Source organism: Dermacentor variabilis, chromosome 8 (genome assembly GCF_050947875.1).
Source record: "Dermacentor variabilis isolate Ectoservices chromosome 8, ASM5094787v1, whole genome shotgun sequence".
NCBI lineage: Eukaryota > Metazoa > Arthropoda > Arachnida > Ixodida > Ixodidae > Dermacentor > Dermacentor variabilis.
This window is the reverse complement of record NC_134575.1, coordinates 26,900,666-26,919,164: the sequence shown is the minus strand read 5'-3', so window position 1 is coordinate 26,919,164 and position 18,499 is coordinate 26,900,666. Positions and strand designations below refer to the sequence as shown.

At 46.4% G+C, this 18,499-nt stretch overlaps 1 protein-coding gene across 5 annotated transcripts in view; it reads left to right on the top strand.

Annotated features, from left to right (window-relative positions):
• Nucleotides 1–18,499, top strand: part of Not3 (CCR4-associated factor Not3) — a 61,064-nt gene that overhangs the window by 34,494 nt on the left and 8,071 nt on the right. For 4 of the 5 annotated variants that reach the window (XM_075701558.1, XM_075701557.1, XM_075701556.1 and 1 more), the window contains exons 9-16: nt 764–879; nt 5,881–6,010; nt 6,210–6,281; nt 6,843–7,011; nt 8,730–9,063; nt 13,310–13,526; nt 16,504–16,633; nt 17,389–17,514. In XM_075701558.1, the coding sequence (XP_075557673.1) occupies nt 764–879; nt 5,881–6,010; nt 6,210–6,281; nt 6,843–7,011; nt 8,730–9,063; nt 13,310–13,526; nt 16,504–16,633; nt 17,389–17,514 (1,294 nt within the window). The remainder of the gene's footprint in view (nt 1–763; nt 880–5,880; nt 6,011–6,209; nt 6,282–6,842; nt 7,012–8,729; nt 9,064–13,309; nt 13,527–16,503; nt 16,634–17,388; nt 17,515–18,499) is intronic. The other variant, XM_075701561.1, reaches the window with a different exon arrangement.

Sequence of the window (18,499 nt, the reverse complement as noted above, 5' to 3'; positions counted from 1 at the left end):
CACGTGGTGCACAACACAGCGCTTCACAATGTCATCGAGAACGCAAGCGAACTTCGCCGCGCGGGCTGGGCTCCGCTCGGCTCAGCCCCGGCCGGCTGGCTCGTGGCCTCCAAGATAGCACCGATGCCACTGTGATCTCGGAGGCCAAGCCAAGCTGCCAGCTGACGCAGGGCTGAGCAGGGAGAGGGAGAAATGAATGCAAGGCCTGGGGGGCCTGATCCCCTAGATTGCACCGGGGAGGTCTCTGAGGCCAGGCCCAGCTGCGACTGCATGCGCGGCGCGCCATTGAAAGAGAGAGAAGTGAATGCACCTATCTTTCGTACCACCGCCCGCACGTAGCTGCACAGGGTGGTGTGGCTCGCGCAAGAGAGATGGGTCAATGGAGAAGTGCGACGGTGCGCTGCTGTTTGGGCGCAGGCATGCAGCTACGTGTGGCGGTGAGAAGGACCAGTGTTGCTCGACAGCGTATTCGACGCAGGAACGCGGGAGTTTTGAACTGCCGCGGCGAACGAATTCCGAATCCCGCGAAAAGCAATGTACTTAGCGAGCAATGGTTGGTTGCCCATTTTTTGGTTTCAAAGACGAATATCATTCGTTGTATCCATTGGCAGGACAATTTTACTCCTGTTAAAACAAGGTTTTAAATGCACGGCTCTCTGTGGAGGTATTGAGGGGAATTTCATTTACTTCGTTATATGCGTTACTATATCCCGTGTCATTACGAGGTTCGTGTGTATATATATTTTTTTAAATCCTGTCGCAGCACATCGTCACAGAGCAGCAGTAACAGTTCGCCATCGGTCAACTCCCATCAAAATCATGCGGTGGCGTCTCCGCCATTGACACCCTATGCCGTTGCAGCGGCAGCGAACGCCAAAGGTGAGTGTCCACCCTTCTTGTTCTCCTCCCAAAGTTGGTTTCCGAGTCTCTGTGCAGATGTCTTACGCACTTGAGGCACTGTATGTTGCCGTTCTGTTAGTCTATGCTCCATTAGAGTTGCAGAGAATGGCTGCCAAGACTAGGGAAGCGCAGTTGGGGGCGGCAGTGAGCTAGTTAGTGTGATGAACCTAGGAAGCTTGCGGGCATAAGATGGGGTCAGCTGGCACAAGACAAGGATAATCGGTACAGGAGTGCAAATACTTGAAAATTTCGAATATGATCGAATATTATATTTTTAATATTCGATTCGAAAACTAGGTATTCGGATATTCGAAACTAATAACAGAATATATTCTGTTCGCCGTGAGGGAGCAAACACGGTTTTTAGCGTTTATATCTATCTAATCTAAGAGAGTGTGTCTGATCTTGTGCTGAATTTTTGCGATAATTTCATGCTGCTGGCGAAATTTCGCCTGTAAAACACGCTTAGCTGCTCGACGTCTAAGCTTTGCTGGAAAGCCTGCCTCTCAGTAGCAAAGGGCACAAGTTTGCGAACATTGAGGGTGCACTCTTTCGCAGGTTCCAGCCCCCAATCCTGAGCTTATTGCTCGGCAACAAATGCAATTAGTGACGACTGGTACAGGGTTAAATGATTCTGAGATTACAGGAAATTGGTGCCGCACAATAATGCACAGGTTGGTAAGAACAGACAGCTGGCAGAAATTGCTCAATTTTCCAAAGCTAACAAGGGCCATATACATAATCTTTCAGTCTTACTAGTTCAATTTTTTTTACCCATGACAATATAATTGCAATGCTCCAACACGTTAAAATTAAAATAAACCAACTTGCTGATAGATACATGTGCCTATCATTATTCGATACTAAGTATTTGTATTCAGTTACTATTATAAAATTTATATTTGCACACCCCTAGTAATCGGAGAACGCTGAGAGGGACCTCTGTCTTGTGGACATAAATAGTCTAATGATGATGATGAAGATGCTGGTGCTGTGGAGGCTGTTGCTCAACTTAGGTTTTTCTTTTTTAAGAAGGCATTAAGTTTTAACTTTTCTTGGATTGAGAAAGTTCTGCCAGGCTTCAGAAGCATGTACGAGGAGGCATGAATTAGTTTAGTTGTTTCTGCTTGGTTGGCCACTGTGCTTCCACTCCCGCTTTCCGTATTTCATCCTGGATCTGACAAAACTCTGAATTTTGAAGCAGTTTGACTGTAGCCAGTAGGAACATGTTACACAGCGTTGTTCGCATGCAAACTAGGTTAGGCTTGAAGTGAATACCAGGCTGCATGCCTGGGCTGCGCAAGCATTCAGCTTTTTCTCAGATACTGCAGTTTGTTTAATTTTGAAGCCAGCTGCATGTTGGCTGTGGGTGCATCATGTGCAAAAAAATGGCAGCCATGACATCACCACGATGAAAGGAGCACTAAAGGCAAGCACTAAGTTGACGTTGTGGAGTCTCGCTCATGGTCTCGGGACAAAGGAATGACAACACAGTAGTGCAAACAATCACAAGGGCATTTATTGTGCTGTTTATACACTAATGCTTGCTGACCGACTTGCAATACATAGAACATGGCGATGGGCGCGCGATAAATCTAGGCAGTCCGACTCACCGCGACCATGCGAGTGACTATGTCGCGCTCCCATGCTGCACACCCAACAGGCGTTAGTGTCCAGCAGATATTTGTGTGTGTGGTCACGTGAACAGTGGCGCATTCGAACGATCGGGTTCGTCTTATTCCAGTGCCCCGCAAAGCGGGTCGCTGCTCGCTGACCCCAATAGCAAGAGCCTCCTCCCTGTCGCGCCCAACTAACTCCGCTGTCGGGCAGTATTAACAGCGCGACGCTCGCATCATCTCTCGTAATATGTTGCAACTACACCGACCGCTGCCAGTGCTTTAGCTACTGGGACAAGCCGGATTACAGGAGACGCGAGAGCCATGCGGGGAAAACATCGAGGGATGCGTGAGAGTCAAGGATCCCCCACAACGTGGACTGTTAAAGTACCATTCCATAAACCTTGCAGCGCTTCTTTCATGTCAAGAAAAGACTTCAACCATTTTCTTTCCCCAAACATTGTGCCCCTGTGATCAATTTCTTTTTTTATTGCAGTTTCCAGCATTTGGAAATGATTGAAAACTCATGAATACAGCAAAAATTTATTGCAAGCAATATTCGGTCTCAATAATGCTTTACTCGGGCCAACAGTGTACACGGAAATGCACTGTACAGCAAGAGATTGTGAAAAATATCTAGCAACACCTATGGCTATCAATCTGTTGTCCCCACAACTCGTTTCTTAAGAAGAGGAAGCGCTTGAGGCATGCGCGAGAAGAGGCACCGTGTGTGGCCATGCCGAAATCGCGACTGCGCACACCTCAGTGTACGGAAATACGGGAACTGCCACCGAAAAAAAAAAAAACTGTTTAGTATCCGAATTTTCGCTGGGCTAGGCTACTGGAAATGCGATAGCGCTGATAGTAAAAAAAATACCTCCTTCTTGCGCGCCTTGGAGGTAGCAGGCGACGTGTGCACGACCACGTGACCAAGTGCTTGGAGGTAAAAAAGCCCGAGTTGTGTGCACCGGTGAGCGGAAGCACAATTTTAAATCACTTTTGCCAACTCCACAGAGATGGAAGCAGCACCTCTCGACCACCAGTAGCGCCGAATATGCTCGAAATATCATTCATAAGATTGGCACCGGAGATGTACGACAAATACCCTTTAAGAGCAAATCGCGTCTGAAGTGTCCGCATACCTCTAGAGTAATTCGTATCACCCACCGCCGAGCGAGACATTGCATGTGCCGTCATTGCGCTTCACTGCAGTCGGTAAGTAAAACGGTGCTCAAAAGCCAGTGCTACGCTACAGTTTCTTACGCTAACACAGAAGCGTGGCCAGAAACCGAGCCATGACGGAGCCAACAGCGCAAAAGTGGAAGGGAAGGTGTGCACCAAATTGTAAACATAGTCTTCCAACACTCGTCACGACGGGCCTCGTTCTCTGCTACTCGCAGTTTGTGCCAGTTTCGTGAGCCAGGAAAACCAGTGCTGGCGAACGAAACTACCGCAATGCAAAAGCGCGGGCGGTGCAAAGTCTAGCGAAAAATAAACCTCTCGACCGGCCGCGCCATTGTCGAGGGTAATGCCAAAAAGTGTTTTCTAAGTGTCGTAGAAGTAGACAAGTACCATTTTCTTCTGTCTTATAATGCAATGCAATGATCATTTTCATGGTTGAGCACTAGTGACAGAATTGCGAGGACTCGCTACGTTGTTGGGCCAGTACTTGAATGTATCGGCAGAATCTCAAACTGTGTCCTGCAGTTACCTCGATTTCTCAGTTGCTGAAGCTCTGTTCTTGATAGTACTGACAACTTAGACATTATTGAGCATAAATCTATCATTTCAGTTCGGTTTTATATTTGTCGTTAGCGTACGCTCTTTGAGGTGGCACCTTTGCCCCAAGCAATAATTGTCATCGAACATGCTTGTGTTTCTTTCCCGTTGAGAATGCTATGCCAACCTTATAGCGCGCATGCCATTTGTGACCTGGAAGTGCCGGGTGTGCCAGGGCATGCAAGATAGATGACGATTATTGTTTGGGGACAAGGTAATCCCCAAAAGGGTGCAAACTTTATTCTTGGAGAGTAGTCCTTGGACGCCCATAGCACAACGAAAGCATGATCTTTGAGAGCTCTAGAGGGAGTTGTCACTTGGGCACTGTAGTGTGGGCACCAACTGTTTGCCTTTCGGTGTCGGATCTGTTTCTGCCCTAATTTAGCGCACATTTTGGACCCAATTGTGCTGTTGTCCTCTTCTGCAAATCTTCATGCAGTCTGCCACGGTAGTGCAGCTAGCCGCAGTTAGCCCACTCTCTACGATTTCTGCTTTCCCTCTCTTTTCCAGCCTTCTCAAACACTGTGTGCAGTTCAGGACCCATTGTTTATGCAGCAGTTTTGCTGCAGTTCTTATTCTTTATTTTTTTATTTTCTCTGTTTGCCAATGTGCTCATCAACTGGCCCTGATCACAGTAGGAGGGACTGGCAGTAGATGGTCTTTTGACAGAACCAGTTAAAGCTTGCAGAGGATTGTAACAACAAAAGCCTGGAAGGCCAGCATTCCAAGGCTCGTTGAATGGTACACCGTGAGAAAGTTTGCAGGCACAGCGCAGGAGGGCATTTCTAAGTTCACATTGGGCAGAAGGCTGGATACTGGTTTTTTGTGACTGTCCAAGAATGGCGCACTGTGAAAAGTTTGAGACAACGATAGTGACCTGTGGCTGAGGTGAATGGCCCTTGTGGAGGAGAGGTAAGTTAACCCGTGCGAGCATAGAAGAGCTGTACACGTGCGAGTGGTCCTGTTTGTGATGGTGGCTTCAGTTAGTCACATCATTGTTGCAGACGCACTTCTGCATCATTTGCAGCTGGTGTCTGTAGCTTTGCATGCAATGTTGTACACGTCTTGGGCATGACTGTGCGGGAAATCCTTGATTTTGTTGACATCAGGCGCTGGGTTCTGTAACGATTCCTCTCCCTGTCCTTTTTACCCTTTGTGATTGGTTTGCATGCTGCGAGACTGTTGCCTTTTCGACAAGCTGTAAGAGAATAACACGGAAGGAAAAAGAATCCTTGCAGAACATGTCCTCCCTGAACTTGACTTTATACTAGCCCATGAGACAAGCCAAAGTTGTAGCTAATTTCAGGCTAGCTTTAATTTTTTTTTGAGCTAACTTCACTTGGTGCACAATGCAAATAAACTGTTGCACATTTGCTCCCTGGGCCATTCAGGATCTCCCAAGACCAGCAGCAGAATGGTAGTCCTGGCTTGAATTCCTGGCTTAGCTAAGCTAGTGATAGTGAGCTTTCCGACTGGCTTAGCAGCGGCATGTTCAGCGGTTGTTGTTGTTGGTGGTAGTAGTGATGGTTGTCTGTTGGGAAATGGGGTGGTCATTGGACGGGGCTTCGTCTATTCACTTGCCCAGGCACGCCCTCCCCTCCGCCGTCGACGGCACCCTCCATCGACGGAGCGGCCACCACGGACCACCAGGGCCACTTCCACCGGGCACCCTCGCCCACACAGCACAACAGCACTAATGCCACCACAAACAACAGGTGTGCTGGGACTCTCAGTTTGTCACAACGCGAATGTTTAACACTAAAAACATAACTCTGGCTTGACTGATGGATTGCTGTTCCTGAAAAATCCTTCAGTAGTTGTTCTTGTGCTGCGATATGACTGTTCTTTTTTGGGGGGGGGGAGAAGGAACTCGAGGATAGCTGACCTGGGTCTTAAAATTAAAATTCTGTGCAGGGATCCTGCAGTGTGCTTGCTGTCTCTAAGGTCATATTCTGCCACCCTTGGTGGATCAGAAAGCAACACATGGTGAGCACCACGTGCCTGCAATTGATGCTGGTGGTGCATTAGTAGTGCTGTATTAACGCGTGGTCTTGTTCATTTCCTTGTGTAATGACGAAGCCGTTTCCCTGCAAAGAATAATAATGGGACATGAATTGGAATTCCCAATTAAGAAACAGCGCTTCTGCAGTTGTTTTGTTATGACGTCTTTGCCTGGTAACATCAGTTTTAATTTCGTAAGAGACGGCTTTAAAGGCTGTATTTCCCTATGAACGGTTCTATTGGCAAAGATCTCTGATGCTTTCCACGCAATAATATCATCACATTTTGCTGCGCAAGTGTATAGACTTAATGTTACATTGTATTATATGAAGCATGCCTTCGAATTTCTTTCATATGTGACGCTTTATTTCTTGGTTTCAAATGTGAGCAGATAGAGAAATCCCTCTAGTTGTTGCGTGCCATGCAAACCAGAGTAAATGACGAAAATTATTCATTGAGAATACTGCACCTGGCTTTAAACTTTCCATAAAGAGTGTTGCTCACGCGTCTCTTGTGACATGCGTTCTGTTCTGCGGGCTTCTGCAGTGGGTCACAGCAACTGGCGCACAGCGGGACGACAACGTTGGCGGACCTCGGCAGCACGGCGTCGTCTGCGGCAGCTTCCTTGTACGCCTCATTGGCGAGTTCTCAGGGCCGACCAAGCTCTCCCACGGCACCGTCGATACTGCACATGAACGGCCCCATAGTCGACAAGGTGCGCGACATGGTTGGCCACCCTAGCTTCCTCTCCCTATCATGACCAGTGACCTGTACGTGGCCTTTTATTTCCTTTTCGTCCCCTCTGCCTATGTCATCACTGCAACGTCCCAGAATCTTATCTGCCCAGATTCTATCATTTAGCAGGCAAGATGTGTGCTAAGGAAGTTATTTTTCTATTGCTTTTTTTTCTTTACATGTAGGAAGGTTATGCTTGAACGTTTGCACTGGTTCATGAAGCCTCCTTCTGTCTGAAGCCTCTTTTGTCATAAGTGCCTCCAAGATGTCTAATTGCACAAAATTTTGACAGCTAGTTACACTTTAAGGCCAACTGAAACAAAACAGTGTATAAACCGTAGCTTCAGTAAACCATAGTTTCTTCTGTTCTTAGAGCACAAGACTGTCATTCGCACCATAGCACTGCCCTGTCCTGTTCAAAAGCATCATTGCTTTGGTGGGCTGACAAAATATTTAAATTGTATGTTTTACTTTCTAATACAGAAAGAAGTACAAAAACCGTGCTAGTTCTCAATGTTATAGTTGATGGCCAGTTTTCTCTTTTCCTTTTTTTCCTCCGTTTTGATATTGCAAATGTCCATTCGTAGCAGCTTTTCGTGATGCTTATACTCTTATTTCACACATAAAATTTTCCCCGGAGGCTCTTCTGTACTGCAACTTTATAAATCTAGGCTCTTTAAGTGGTAAAAAATCGTATTGCTGTTGACCTTTAAACAGTCTACTTTAAATGAATCTGTTATCTAAGCGATGTGTGTACACTAGTTGTAATTTTCATGTCGCACAGTAAGTTCAATGTCACTTGTCGGTAATGAGCAAAACGAGAACAAGGTAGAACTAGAAGTCAACGTTTCGACAAGTGGACTTGCTGTTTTCTAGGCAAGGCCACTTGTCATAGAAAAAGACAAATCCACTTGTTGAAAACCTTGTTCTAGTTTTGATCGTCTTGAATTTCCATCCCCCGCCTTCCCCATGTTTTCTCTGGATTTGTCGGCCCTGACATTTGATGCATCAAATGACATTTGGTTGCAGGGGCGCAGCATTACAGAAAATTCATGCGCATGAGATGGCGGTTACTCTCTGTCACACAGTGAGACAGAAAATATTAACATTACCGTTTATGCGGAAAATTTTTAGAAGTGTATTTCTTAAATTATTTATTCATCTTAGAAATTTACGCCAATTAGCTAAGATGTTCAGATAAATAAATTATGTTTACTTAAGTAATTAAGTAACAAGGCTCAAGCCATGTATGAATCAAATAAGCAGTTAAAAAGCAACATGGCCGATGTAGCGGATCCAGTGTGAACACGCTTCGACACTTGCTGATTAAATGCACTGCAGCTTTGTGTCCAGAAAAAAACCTAATGAGTGATTTAAAATTAAGTAATTGTAATTGTATATTGTGTTGTTTTTGCTGCTCTTGTATTTGGTTTCTGGTAGGCTTCAGTGGATACCTTGTATTAGGTTGTGACACACATTCGAACTAGTTGCCATGCTCATTTGATTGTAAAGGTCATCATTGAATGATGTTAGATATGCCCTAATAGCAGTGAGTTAATGACATCAATTGCAAATGTAATTCATTGCTAATGACATTAAATCCTCCCATGTGACGGGTATAAGATGTGGAGAACTTTTGTAATTTTTTAAGCAAGTGCTCCCAAAATGCTGATCAGTGTCTGCCTGTCTGTCTTGCAGAGCGGGGACTCGATGTCGTCACTGAAGTCGATAGCGGAGCAGGCGGTATTAAATGCTGGTCTCGAGAGTCACCTACAGTCACCATCCTCACAACAGCAGCAGCAGCAGCTTCAGCAAACGTCGCTCCAGCAGTCACTTCAGCACACGCTTCAACAGCAGCAGCAACAACAACAGCAGCAGCAACAGCAGCAACAACAACAGCAGCAGCAGCAGCAGCAGCAGCAACAGCAGCAGCAGCAACATCAACAGCAGCAGCAGCAGCAGCAGCAACAACAACAGCAGCAGCAGCAGCAACAACAACAACAGCAAGTGCAGTCATCGTCGTGTGAGCGAAGTGAGTGTAATTTGCATTCTCCCATGTCACAGCTTGTTTTTGATAGCAGTAGCTGTTGTGGAATAAGTTTAGTGGGCCAGTACTTTAGTTCATTCTGGAAGACTTGCTTTATTTAAGAAACCCACATATGCTGCAGCATAACATGTTATAATGTTGAAGACGAGGTTTTCTTTGCGGACCTCGCGGGGTTGGAATATCTGGGATCTGGTTATCTTGTAACCACTTCCGGGAAAGAAAAAATCCGTTAGACGGCTTTCATATGAACATGAAAGTGGAATCAAATGGTATCTTTCCATGCCGAGAACACATAGCAAGTGTAAGTAACTAAGGATATAATCAAAAAGGAGTATAATTAGCCGTAAGCGCTCGATAGAGTGTTTACGCCCGTTTCAGTATTTTACTACTAGTGGTTTCATCTGCCGAGTGTGCAACGTGCACGAGTGGGGTATTTTGGATCTTAATGCATGCCTCGCGCTTCCACTGCACATGACCGAGTTTGAGTGTGTGATATTTTAGTACTAGTACTAGTTTTAGTACTAGTAGCGCCATCTGCCGACAGAGTCGGAATGGCCCAAACTGCAGAAAAAGTACTTCGGAATTCGCGACGTCACATTGACACAGCGGGGCTGGGGTCTCAGCATGAAATTTAGCAAAGTAGAACCTTGACATTTTATTTTGTCATTTAGTATTTAACCTATCACTGCAAAATTAGTAAAAATAGAATCTTGACAGAATACTTTGTCAGTTTAAATTGACTTGTTTCTCTTGAGTGGCCCTTTTACAAACTAGCAACTTCGCTAACAAATTGTTGCAGAATTTGGGTCGTACCGGGGCTGCATGCTTTAGCATTAAAGTGGCCCTGGAATACTTTTTTTTTAACATAGTAAGAAAACATTGTCGATATGTTACCAAATGCTCCAGTGAACACAGGAGCCAAATACAGTAGAACCTTTTTAATACGTTCCCGTTATGTACGTTTTCCTGGTGCCAACATTTCCAATCGAGGACACAAAACATGACCCACATCAGGGTGTCTACCAACCGGGAAAAGCGGGAATTCTCAGGGATTTTGAGTAGTCTGGAAAAAGTCAGGGAAAACTCGGGGAATTTGGGCCTCTATCAGGGAAAATTAGCGGCAATTTTATTGAAAGGGTCGAAAGTCGCGGTAATGCTGGCTCGAGCAACAGACAGGAATCGTAATGAATAGTCTTTGACACCCTGTCGTCGGCTGGAGGAGTTGCCAGTGTGCAGTCAACAACAGACTTTCTGGATTCCCGATAATTTGGACGGCTTCGCGGCACCACCACGTACCCCACAGAGTCAACATATCAGAACGTGTGAAATTTCGGATGCAAGAACTCTTCGCCATCCGATTTTCCGGACGTTTTGCCATGACCGCAGGTCCGAAACGGCAATAATCAAAGGCACCACCGCTGCCGTTTTGATTACTTCGCTACCTCGAACTGGCACTCTCGCACGCAGATCCGCTGGCAGCCGTTGCCACCACTGCGGCAACGCTAGGCCTAGCTGCTTTGACGTTCGCTATGAAGCTTCTTGCCGTTGGGTGCAGAGTTTTTTATTGAAAGAATTAGCTGCTGTCAGCAATGGCACGGATTCCACCTTTGGGGTCCTCGCGATTGGCTTAGAAACTTAGAAAACACGGTGCGTTGCATAATCCCGGTTCCCGAAAGTCAGCTTTGCCTCTACAGAAATGTTACACGGTGAAGCATACACAAAAGTACTGCAGTGAAGCATAACAAGCGTGGGAAGGGGCTATTGCCACGGAAAACAGTATGTATTCCTCAATTATACACACGTGCACCCGGTATTTCCTGTCTCAGTACGAGCGCCGATATGCCTAATATGTGTACCGACAGGCCTTCAGAGTGTTTTCGAATGTGCCTGTGGCGGTTTGAGCCCCTAAGGGCAGTAAATGACATGCATTTATTTTTTTTCCAACTGGCCGATTTTTCGAACGTTTTCGCGACCCCTAGGGAGTTCTAAAAATCTGCTGTGGACTGTGCAACTGACCAAAATGCTTCAGATGATCCTTGGGGCGAACGAGTGGCAGAAGGAGGACAAGAACAGAAATGATGTACGCATTGAGGAATAAAAGGGAAAGGAAGCTTGCTGCCGCCGTTTTGAAGAAGCTTGAGCTCAAAAAACAAAGTTTTGGCTGATGCCAAGATGCAGGTGTCCCGCATCCAAACCAAAATAAACTCTTTAAAGCAGTGAAACACAACACTCAGACGTCGTGTGTGGGCTGAGAGTATGTCAGGACAGTTGAGGTTGACTTACGAGCGGTTGAGAGAGAATCTCAATTGTGACAGAGTTCGGGCCTCATACCACTGAGCTTGCTATCAGTTGATAGAAATAGCTCATATTCGAATATATTTGCTTCTATGTGCATCTCCTTTTTATTCGTATTTGTGAATGTCCGACTTCATTTGCAATTTTTTTCGAAGACACTTTATTTGCTGTGCATTTTACTAACCCCTGCCTTCTATTCTCTTTTTGAATAAACACTACTCCTTAGTATTCAAATTGGATTAAGACTCTTTTTTTATATTTTTCATGTGCTTACTCGAGAGTGACAGCATCAGGCGATATGGTTTCAGCCCGTCTTGACAGAAAACATAGTTCTGCATCACTCAGGGAAATGTACAAAGGCACTCAGGGAAAACCTGAAAAACTCTGGGAATATGGAAATGTCAACTTGTTAGACACCCTGCAAATGGAGTTGCTCTCATTTTTTATTGGTTCATACGTTCCGAGAACACACAATTTGTCAGCACCAACGTTCAGTAAGTTGCCAAACTGCGATCGTGTGATAATTATAAAATGTTTAAGGCACGCGCAACCGAGAATACCGTATAGCTTCCCGCTGTGGCCACCTTCACCGCAGTACTCACCCACTCGTCTCATGTGAAAACGACGGCGCGCACAGTTCCTTATTCCGGTACCAGCAAATCTCCGCCCGGGTCGTTGCACGTTGCATTCACAGCTATCACCGCCCAACCTATTGTGATAAGAATCTTCACCTATCTGTTTTACGGTGCATGGGGTGTAGTGCCATTGGTAGCGCGCTGCATGCTTTTAGTAGGCAATAATCCAAACATGCCACCGTTCCCTGCTGCAAGTGGGATGTGGGCATCACGTTTTGCTTCGTTAGCGTACGGCGTTGCCCACCTGCTCGATTTAGCACAACATGCAATAGAAAAACAACAAAACGTGTCTCGGGCCTCCATAGCATCACCAGCTTGACGTGCATCGACATGCATGTGCATCGACGTGCATGCTGCAACGATCCGCACAGCGCTTCTTCGCGTTAGGTAGATGTCAACAATAGTTTGTCAAATTTTTTTTAAGTAGTTTGGATCGTGTGTTTCCCTGGTTAGCACTTTTTTTTTTCAAAACGTATGAATGGGGTTGTTACTGTATTATTTGCACTGCATGCAGCACGAAATTTACAATCTCGTCTCAGAACCAGCGATAAAATCACTTGCTCTCTCGTTTGCGATGTCGTCATACAGCGTCATCGCAAGCAGCAGAGCCCACAACAGCTATTAGCTGATTTCATGACTGCAAGAAGCTTCTCAGCAATTACAATTATTGCTCATTTTAGTTAAATAAATGAAAAATACATGTCCATGATCTGAAAAGGCAGAAAGATAATTTAATCTTTGCACTTTGGCTTTCTCTTCTGGGATCAGTGGTTGAGTACTGCAGGGAAGTTGCTGTGGTGGGCAGCTGCTGTTCTTCGTGGCGCGGCCTTTTCTAGTTTGCATGGGATCTAGCTGCTGGAAAACGATTTTACACTCATACGATTGCATTTTGGTGATGTACTGAACATCGGTATCGAAAAATTTCGTTTTCCAGGAACGTACGAACCGGTTAAAAAAGAAGCATAACTGTCATCATTTTTTGTCTCGATCGTGGACATCAACGCCGGGAAACCATACTAAACGAGATCATTATCAGTGAGGTTTTAGTGTATTCACTGTGGCCGGCATTGTCTCCAATCTTGCATTTCCTCTTTCTGTTAACGGTAGGATACCGTTAATGATGTACAGCATGCCCGACAGAGTCAGCTTTATTTAAGTATATCCGCATTCATTGTATCGAAGCTTCACTCTGCATTTCACTTTGCATGCTTCCTGGCTAATACCACAGGTTCACTAGAAACCTTGTACTTAGTACATCCGCCCACCGGAGTGTTCCATTGCTGAGCACAAGTGACTTGCAGGTATGTTCGAGTCCGTGGTGAGCAGCAAGGAGGTGCCGCGGCCGCAGCAGCAACAGCAGCAGCAATCAGCGGCAACGACGGAGGCGCACATCCCACCCCTAAGAGGCGTGGCCCCCTTAGGCCCCGCCCCTTTGTCCAAGGAGTGCTTCTACCAGCTGCGGCTGCTGGAGGCCGCCTCCATGCACATGCCCCACCCGTCGGACTCTGAGCGCCTCAGGTCAGTGGCTCTGCTGCTGGCTTGCTGTCTGCTACATCTGTCTTCACCCTGGAGGAAGGGAACAGCTAGGGAGGGAAGTCGCGAAGTTGGAGCCAAGAAAAGCCGTCCCAACACGTGATCACATTGCAGTAAGCTTTACGGTACCTTCGGCTGGTCGGGAGCAGCCAGATTGCAGGTGCTAAACAAACTGAAATGGCGAATGCCGTGTGATCGGAGCTCGACAAGATCTCGGAGCCTGTCTGATGAGAGAGTTGGAGAGAGTCGGAGTAGTTCCGAGCGCTGTCGACCTGATGCAGTAGCACAGCTAGGACCAGCCAAACGTGTTTCAAGCACTTCCATTCAACCAACGGAATACGGTGTCACTTTTCAGATTGTTTTAAAGTGCGCAATAACGGCCAGCTGAAGATATTGGTGTCATCCATGGCTGCGCAGCCACAGACCACGGTTGAGACAGCGATTTGCAGATGTCTCACTTGCATGTTGTAATGTAGGACAATAAAAAGATAGGTTGCAATTAACAACCAAAGTTGCACAATAGCAAAAGATGTGCACAACGTGGTTTGCTAAGCACCCGAACAATTGCTTGACAATTCAAATATACCACGAACCAAACACCCTGCCGTCCTGCACTCTGCAAGTCTGCCGAGTGCAGGATCACGTCTGCGGCTTACTTTTTGAAAGAAAAAAAGGCAAAAAGGTGTGGCTTCACAGAGAGTTTACTTGCGAAGGCCGACTTTGTGACGTACATAATGCTGGTTTATTTTCTTCCTCCATAGTATTGTGGGGTTCTCACCCGTGCTCTTGGGTCAAAGGAACGACAACGCAGCAGTGCAAACAATCACAAGGGCATTTATTTCACCTTTCATAGATCAGTGCCTGCTAGCCGAGTTGCTATCCAAAAAACATGCCGATGGGCGCACGACAAATCGCGGAAGTCCGACTCACCGCAACCGGATAACGAGCGAGTATGTTTGCTCCATGCTGGACACCAACTCCTGGTCGTTGACGTGTACAGTCACGCAAACGGTGGCGCGTTCGAACGATTGTGTCTGTCCATTCCGGGGTAGGCTTCATGAGACAGTCTCGCAGAAGCATGGATCGGCGCCCGTGCGGAACGTCTGCGCCGCTTGCCGATCCCGAGCCAAAGAGGAAGAGCCTTCTCCTTTCCGCACCCAAGTAACCCCGCCGTTAGGTGGTGTTAGCAGAGCCACACTCGCTCCATCTCTTGCAATGCGCTTCAACCACACCGATTTCCTCAAGCACCAGGCCACGCTGCGAAGCCGGATTACAGGAGACAGGAGCTGTGCGGGAAAACAACCTATCAGGGGACGCGTGAGAGTCTTGCATCCCCACGGTATTTACCCAACTTTAATAAGCACAATTTTTGTGATTATGGGTGTGCCAATATTTTAAAAATTCTGAGTATCAAATCAAACATTGTTTAATTCTATTCGGTCTTCAAACTGAGTAATCAATATTCGAAAGTACGGGTATCTCTAGCACATATTTTTAAAACCTAAAAACCTAAATTGTGTGCGATTGAACACATGACCAAAAGTATTAAATCTCATCCTGATAGCCATTGTATAGGCATAAAGCTTGAAAGGTTCCCATGTTTACTAGGATCTAACGTCCACTTTTTTTTTTTGCAATAAAATAGCTACAAAATTGCATGCACATTAGAGTTGAGTACAACCCTAAATATACTTTACCATATTGTCATCAGCACTTCAATATGGCCACCTCATACGTGCTTCGAGCCTAGTCTGCGTAGCTTGCTCCGTGTGCTGCAGTACGTGTGCTTAGGTTAGTGCACCAACCATCTTCCTGTTTTCTGCATTTGCTCTATCAGCATGGAAGTGCCGACTGCAAAGACATGCTGAGTTCATGACGATGCCACAATTAAAAGGAAAGTGGTCACGTGTGCGGAGACGGACGGAAATCGGGCTGCATCACGAGCGTTCGGAGTTGCCAAAGCTTGCATGCGGGACTGGCGCAAACAGAAGGGGCGTTCTACGCTGGCGACTGCTGCGTATGGCGCGGCCCCTATCTTGAGCGCGACCTGCGATGGGAACAGAGTCTGTGCATCTACGCGCACCGCGCACTGTTCTCGTCGCTTCGTTCGCGTTGAAGTGAGAGGCAGTGCGAAGGTCAATTCGCTCGCTCCTGCTGCCGCACTTCCTCCCTCCAGCGTTTTGATAGCGAGTTTCTGTGGTCATTGAGTGAGATGTGTTCATGTTCTTGTGCGCACGTGACGCCATGCTTGTTAATTTATTTAGTAAGCGAACGTTTATAAGTGTCTACGGTTGATTAAACTGCTATCCTTACTTCGTAGAGCTGTCTCCTAGTTTGCTATCGCAATCGGTGCTATGCCTTGTGGGTGAAACTTAAACTTTTTTTTTGTTTATCGCAACTTTAGCGCATTGGGAGTAAATGTTTGACTTCCCAAATGAGGGAATGTAGTATTTCTGTATGAAACAATGAGGTGCACGGTACTGTAGAGGACCATTTTAGGTCACGTCAAATGAGTTACAATCGTGTGCGTTACAATCGAGGACGGGTTTTTATTGAGTACATACGGTATGTAGTGAAGCGTGCTGTGCGTCATTCAGAGAATCAAACGATTCCAGCTAAACTGCTTGTATGTTCTTAATAGTCCATACCTGCCTCTAGGAGATTCATAACGCGCACTGCAATGACAGACGCTTCTTTAACATTGTGAATGTACTAGGATGCGAAATTTTTTTTTTTATTATTAATGATGGAAACGGCTGCTCATTATTCTAGATGTATTCAATTCTATTTGATTCAGTCTCAAAAAGTTGCTATCCACACGCTCCTAGTCATTCTTGTTTGTTTTTCCTTTTTTCGGAAGAAAATGGGTCTGAAAAATTGAGTGTCTGTTAAAATGGGATATGAAGCAGTGTTTCCAGGGCCTCGCTTCAATGTGCTTTCGCCACGTCTTTGTTCCGTGCAGGCCTTACCTTCCGCGGAACCCAACGCAGGTGCCCAGTTACTACCCACAGAGCTTGCCTCATTGCGACACGGTGGAGTTCTTCCAGAAGCTGTCCACCGAGACGCTCTTTTTTGTATTCTACTACATGGAGGTGAGCGGCCGAGCAGCAATTGATGTGTTAAATAGTGTTTTAGAATAGCATTTGCAACCAAACGTAAATGCATTACATACATAAAGGAATAGCATTGTCCTCTCTATGCATGCTGCATGCATTACTGGGTTTCTGCGGTTTACGTACACTGCACAAATGTGCGTTACATGGCAAGCTTAAAGTACGTAATGTTCATGTACGCTGAGAAGTAACATTGTGGAAGATGGCGGCACCCACGGGCCCCCCTTCAGCATGAATTTTTGCGATGGTTGTGCTCTCGCTATCGTTGTTTTGGCACGTAAAGCCCCATAATTTAATTGAATAGCCATTGCTGATCACCATTAACTGTCAAAATGAGCATCTACTCCTCTAAGCTCACCTGAAATTTTAGTTACGAATGCATAGCGCATCCATGTTTTTTTTTTTTTTTTTAAGATCGTTCAGTGATTTCGGCGTCCATAGGTTTAGTGAGACGTGCCGGCACAGAAGTGACAGTGGTTGCCAATGGACTGCCTTGGCTTCGATGTGTTTGGTGCGAGGCACCAGACGGCACTCTGTCTTTCAACGTCTTCCTTGTGTTTGCGTTGCCGTACGTTTAAACAAAAGGTCTCGAAGGGACGCGCACCGTGACGTTCCGCAGAGCTGCCTGCCTTTAGCGTTCGTGAGGCGACAAACAAGCGCTATTCTAAAGCTGTCTAATGTTGCTCGTGCACCAGTCTCTGAGGCCACCTTGTGTGACATCTCTTCGGGGGCAGGGATCCAAGGCACAGTACCTGGCAGCCAAGGCCTTAAAAAAGCAGTCCTGGAGGTTCCACACCAAGTACATGATGTGGTTCCAAAGGCACGAGGAGCCCAAGACCATCACGGACGAGTACGAACAGGCAAGTGCCTCTGCTACTCTGCTGAGAGTAAGGTCGGGGGTTGGATTGCCAGTTGCCGCTGCTTTGGTCCCGTGGCGACCGAACGCAAAGACGCTCGTGTGCTGAGCTTTCGGTGCAGGTTGAACTGCCCTGGGTAGTCGAGCTCAATCTGCAACCCTCCTGTTTTTGACATGTGATACAGTCGACGACCGATAATTTGGACTTTACAGGAAACGTAAATAAGTCCAAGCTATCGAATGTCTGGGGGAAAAAAATACGAATGTATCCAAAAAAGGATCATTTCATTTACGTGTTAAGGCCCTTGTGCAAGGGAGAAGTGGTTGGTTCATTGCTGCATGCACTTCCGCTTATGTGGCAACCAAGTCCACCCGTATTTCTGCCAGTTTTGTGTTGTCTCTGTATGCCGATGCAAGGACTGCAAATGTTCGAGTCAGATCCGCATGTGAAGGCTGCAGAGAACATGGCACATCATCATCATCCAAGTTAGAGTTGCTGTTTGATGGTGGGAGAACGTGCTCCATTGTTTCGTTGTCGTTCATGACGGCACTGCGCTGTCGACGTCTGCAATGTCTTCATATGTAACCGGTGGCACAAATCGGCACACCGCGGCCTAGCAGGTCATCAATGATGTCCGCAGTTAAGCTCGTTGTGGCGGGTTGCAGTTCAGGCTCTTCCGTTACGGAGTCACGCTCATGCGGACTGCGGGGGCACCCGAGTCTATGGGGCCATTGGCAACGCCGCGAAGCTGTCCGAATTACCAAGCATGGCCGGATTATCGGTGTCCGATTTATCGGTCGGTGACTGTATATTAAACTTGCAATAGCATGCCATGCCTAGCCTTTCACTCGGCTAGCCTCTCCAGTTTTCATTCAAAATTTCTCCCAGCCGTGTGCAAGTATTTTCTCATACTTGTTTACATGTACGGTTTCCTTGCAATACCGTATTTACTCCTATGTAACTCGACCCCAGCGTGCTGAAAAACTAG